The sequence below is a fragment of the Crocuta crocuta genome, unplaced genomic scaffold (assembly GCF_008692635.1).
Source record: "Crocuta crocuta isolate KB4526 unplaced genomic scaffold, BGI_CrCroc_1.0 scaffold586, whole genome shotgun sequence".
Classification (NCBI taxonomy): Eukaryota; Metazoa; Chordata; class Mammalia; order Carnivora; family Hyaenidae; genus Crocuta; species Crocuta crocuta.
In genome coordinates, this window is record NW_027532407.1 from 2,517,869 (window position 1) to 2,518,718 (window position 850).

Genomic DNA, 850 nt, shown 5'->3' on the forward strand with positions numbered 1-850 from the left:
GAGAGCCGGGCCCTGCAGCAGCTGCTGGAGCAGCGCAAGGCCTACTGGGGCCCCGCGGAGGAGAAGGCGGGCCCCGGGGAGGACAGCGAGGCGGCGCCCTCCGCCCACGAGGAGCCCCGCGGCTCCGGGCTGCTGCCGGACCAGGGCGCAGGCCTCGCCTCCCCTTTCGAGGAGCCCAAGGGGCCCCCCACCCCCCAGGACGACTCCAAGACGCTCCGCGCCCTGCGCCAGATGGTCAGCAACCTGTCCGGGTCGTCCGGCGACGAGGAGGGCAAGGCCGGCCCCGGCCTGCCCGACGGGAGCCAGTCCCTGGAGCTGCTGCGGGAGATGAACCAGGCGCTGCACGCGCTGCGCGAGGAGAACCAGCACCTGCAGGAGGAGAACCGGGCGCTGCACGCGCTGCGCCAGGAGCACCGCCTCTTCCAGGAGGAGAGCAAGGCCCTGTGCGAGAGCAACAAGCTGAAGCTGCAGCAGAAGCTGGTCATCGACACGGTGACCGAGGTCACCGCGCGGATGGAGATGCTCATCGAGGAGCTCTACGCCTTCGTGCCGGCCAAGAGCAAGGACCCCAAGAAGCCCAGCAGGGTCTGAGGCCTCCCCCGCAAGGAGCCCTGGGCGCCCAACACCCGGCCAGAGAACGTCTCCCGCCTTCCATGGCCTCCTCTGCCTTCACCCCCGAGCTGGGCCTGTGGATGAGCAGGGCTACCATCCTCCTCAACTCAGAGAAGTAATAAAGGCACGGGAGGCCCGGCCGGTGGACATCAGTGCGCTGCTCTGGCTTCTTTGTGTTTTCTCTTTTTCCAGCCGTTTTGGGTTCACAGCAGAACTGAACAGAAAGCAGGAGATGTGC

The 850-nt window shown here is 67.9% G+C and overlaps 1 protein-coding gene across 1 annotated transcript in view; it reads left to right on the plus strand.

Moving 5' to 3' along the window:
* CBY2 (chibby family member 2) overlaps positions 1 to 764 on the plus strand; it is a 13,418-nt gene extending 12,654 nt beyond the window's left edge. Inside the window, exon 5 of the mRNA XM_077778793.1 lies at positions 6 to 764. Within this exon, the coding sequence (XP_077634919.1) occupies positions 6 to 591 (586 nt within the window). The 3' untranslated portion in view covers positions 592 to 764. The remainder of the gene's footprint in view (positions 1 to 5) is intronic.
* The last annotated feature ends 86 nt before the right edge of the window (positions 765 to 850 follow it).